This window comes from Priapulus caudatus, unplaced genomic scaffold (assembly GCF_000485595.1).
Source record: "Priapulus caudatus unplaced genomic scaffold, Priapulus_caudatus-5.0.1 Scaffold489, whole genome shotgun sequence".
Taxonomy (NCBI): domain Eukaryota; kingdom Metazoa; phylum Priapulida; class Priapulimorpha; order Priapulimorphida; family Priapulidae; genus Priapulus; species Priapulus caudatus.
In genome coordinates this window covers 156,099-160,318 of record NW_014577550.1, presented here as the reverse complement: position 1 = coordinate 160,318, position 4,220 = coordinate 156,099, and the positions used below count along the sequence as shown (strand labels likewise).

At 49.1% G+C, this 4,220-nt stretch overlaps 1 protein-coding gene across 2 annotated transcripts in view; it reads right to left on the bottom strand.

The window, feature by feature from the left end:
• The window catches only part of LOC106810957 (cysteine and glycine-rich protein 1-like), a 28,527-nt gene that overhangs the window by 7,318 nt on the left and 16,989 nt on the right, over nt 1-4,220 (bottom strand). For both annotated transcript variants that reach the window (XM_014814450.1, XM_014814449.1), the window contains exon 2: nt 3,783-3,920. In XM_014814450.1, the coding sequence (XP_014669936.1) occupies nt 3,783-3,876 (94 nt within the window). In that variant the 5' untranslated portion in view covers nt 3,877-3,920. The remainder of the gene's footprint in view (nt 1-3,782; nt 3,921-4,220) is intronic.

Sequence of the window (4,220 nt, the reverse complement as noted above, 5' to 3'; positions counted from 1 at the left end):
GAGGAGATCCCAGAATTGTAGGATCGACGGAGATCGACGTCAGAGAACCCGGCTCTCCGGTCCCTCGCTCCAGACCAGCGCGCGAGAGATGACTTCCCTGTTATGCGACTCTACGACACTGGGAGAGAGTGACGACGCCACGGCGAAGGAAGAGACAGAAGACGATACGAACTTAGGAGACTAGAGCAGCCGTCGCAGAGAGATGACGATGATCGTTACGACGAAGGAGCGCGCTGGAGGACTTGACGACCGACGAAGCAGTATGAGTTACCGAAGCTCAGCGAGAGGCGTCGGCCAGAGAAGAAGAGAGCGATGACCGAGATGTAAAGCAAGCAGAGGATGAGCGGAATGAGACAGATACATGAGAAATTAGGCATGACAGACAGACAGACAGTGGAGTGAGGACTAGCGGTAGATAAGGGTATGATGAGAAGATATTCGTGTAACCAAATCGAGATAGTAGTGAGAACGAATGAAATCCGATTAACCCTCGCGAATACGAGGGACGAGGTGACCGGAGAGAGATAAGGACGATCCAGGAACGACTGATGAGAGATTGAGAGAACGGGACCCGAAGCAGGATGACGATGAGGACCGATGAGATGGAGAGATACAGAGAAAATGACGAGAGACCAGTGACAGACAGACAGCATCTAAGCCACGAGACAGGACAGAAGACAGATAGAACAGCAGACAGACAGACAGACAGACTTATGGACAGACAGAGAGAGTGATGAGATTGAGAGATGAGAGAGATCCGGAGACGGAGACTTTGCGACCGAGAGATCAGAGACGAGATGAGGATGAGAGAGAGACCGGAGAGAGACTGACGAGGATGAACGGCAGAGGAAAGTGTCCCTGGAGAGAGAGACTACGAGGAGACGAGAGAAAGAGAGGCGACCTACAGGAGAGAGAGCAGTCCGAGATAAGATGATCTAAAGATGCAGAGAGAAGGAAGGAGAGAGCTTCGTCCGTAATCGATAAAAATAGGGCGACTGGTACAACAGGTTCGTGATATCGATGATGTGGTTATTCAGTGCTGACTCTTTGGTGTTCACCAGTCACTACTAGTAAGCGCTTCCCACAAGCATCCGTGAAAACTCAGAAATGTGAGAAGGGTGGCGATAGTCCCGATAGTTCTAGAAACGTTCTTCGAGTCACAACAATTCAAGGTTACAGAAAAATTGCTCCTCATATCGGACAGAACGTAATTTTCGGCTTCCACAAAAGTCAACTCTAGATTCAAGTTCCTGACACTGAGCACAGTAGTGACCACACCCCTTACCACACTAGTGATCAACACCCCTTGACCACACTTAGTGAACACACCACTGACCACACCTGACAACACTAGTGGACCCACACCCCTGACCACACTAGTGACCACCCCTTACCACACTAGTGCCCACACCCCTGACAACATTAGTGACCACACCACTGACCACACCCCTGACAACACTAGTGACCACACCCCTGACAACATTAGTGCATGACCACACCCCTTACCACACTAGTGAACACACTAGTGACCACACCCCTGACAACATTAGTGACCATGCACACCCCTGACAACATTAGTGACCACACCCCTTACCACACTGTACTAGTGATCACACCCCTTACCACACTAGTGACCACACCACTGACCACACTAGTGACCAAACAAGTGACCACACTAGTGACCAAACAAGTGACCACACCCCTGACCATGCACACTAGTGACCACACTAGTGACCAAACTCCTGACCACATTAGTGACCACACCCCTGACCACACTAGTGACCACATTAGTGACCACATCATTGATGATATATATACTATAGTGACCACACCAGTGACCACACAATTAGTGACCACATCCTTGAAGATATATATACTATAGTGACCAAACAAAGCTAACCAGCACCGTAACCACATTATAGCGACCACACAGGGCCGTATGCAGCAGGGGGGCAGCAGGGGCAGTTGCCCCCCTAGAGCCTAGTATGCCTTTTAATGGGACAAATACTGTACACTTTTAGAAATAAAATAGAAATGTGACAAAAGGTTATCTTAAATCATCAAAGAAATATTACACTTTAAATAAAGAAATGTGAAATTGCGAAACGTTAGGGCACAGGGGGCATGGGGAGTACCTTTGCCCCCCTACAGAAAATTTCCTGCGTACGACCTTGTGACCACACGCCTGACCACACCACTGACCACACTAATGACCACACTGCCAGCTGCCAAACGTCCAACTGCCAACGTCACCACATTGAATATGTAAAGTGGAGACACGGGAAACAAGGCTTTTTTCGGCCAACTGGCAATGAATGCATTCCGTAGACCAGGAACACACTTACTATGATAACATTAGACTACGATCCAAAACCATCAGCACTCAAAGCACAAATACCCTTGTAACTGTACTTGGATACATGCACACTCTGCTACAGCCCCATTGTCACATTGTGAGTGTAGCGGGCGGTCTGCGCACCGTATAAACTCACTCAACTCAACAAACAGCAACGGTGGCCAAGGCCGGCCGTTACAGTAGTATATGACACCCCCTGATGTGACTAACGCCTTTACACACATGCCATTACACATCACCGGGGAGTGGCCGGCCACCACCGCTGACAAGTCCTTACGCATTAGGAGGGCGTGTCGGGGGGCACTAGCGGACGTGCACGGGCGCGTCGCACCGCATACCACGGAGGTCGCATGCTCAGCAGCCACAGATCCCCCACAGATAGTCACCGCGTCGACAATAGACAGACGAACGTTTCACTTGTTCTAATTCCCTACGCCCCCGAGGGAATTACGCCCTCGAGCAAGTTCTAAATACACGCTGCGATATGACCCACTTAATTTTACATCTTATAATTATATATATATATATATATATAATATATACGATTCATTTCAGAGGCCGCGAAATCGTACGCGTGCGATCGGCTGCGCGATGCGTTGCCACTCACGCGAGTTGAGACAAATCGCGATCAATTCTTTTCGATCGAAGCCGATGTCTGCACCCGGATATAGCACGAGCCTCTAGATGAAAGAGGAAACCGCCGCATGCGGGGCAGCAGCGGGGAGCGGAAAAAGAAACTCGTCGCTAGTAAAAAATAAAAGCGGCGCCACCACGCAGACGATATATAGGTGCGCAGTGTGAAGGTTTAACAACAGCACGTGCTTGCAACGAGAGGCTGAAGCGGATCGGACGAATGAATAATTCAATGAATGAATTTCTCTCGTGACGTACGAGCGAGCTCGAGTGCGACATCCTAGGACATAACTCAACTTGCCATTTTCCTGGGCGAACTTGGGAAAACATTTGTGTACACGCGCACACGCACCCACACGCGCGGGCGCACGCACGCACGCACGCACGCACGCACACACACACACACACACACACACACACGCACGCACGCACGCACACACACACACACTGATTTACTGTCAGACTCCCTGATTTGACATATGCAGCAGTCCGTACGTGTGACTCCCTGAAAATTCTGCCATACCAACTAGTTCGTTCCAGAGCACGGCCTCGCGGAATTACCGTATTTTTTCAGCTAATATCCAAAGAAAATTTGGCAGGCGTGCAGCCGCATGATTCTTAAAAATAAGCACATGCATTATTGTTAATATCCTTAATTTTGAACCTCAGACTGCGGACTCCCTCATTTTGCCACGGACTCCCTGTTTTTGAGGGTAGGGAGTCCATTGGACTCCCATGTTCAAAAGTTAATTTCTACCCCTGCACATCACATTTTTGCTTGCAGACAACCTACCACAACGAAAGCATGCCTTATGCCACGTTTTTCCTAGGGCGAGCTTCTGTTCAGCAAAGTACACCTCCTTGTCACATTTTGGACACTTTGGCATGATGACAGACTTGCTTTCACCGTCACACTATAACTTCACAAGACCTGAAATCAGAAATGTGAGAAGGGTTAGCTAATTTCTTTCGAGTCACAACATCAAGGTTACAGAAAAATTGCTCCTCATATCGACAGAACGTAATTTTCGCTTCCACAAAAGTCCTAACTCTAGATTCGAAGTTCCTGACACTGACACAGTAGTGACCACACCCCTTACCACACTAGTGATCACACCCCTGACCACACTAGTGAACACACCACTGACCACACCCCTGACAACACTAGTGACCACACCCCTGACCACACTAGTGACCACCCCTTACCACACTAGTGCCCACACCCCTGACA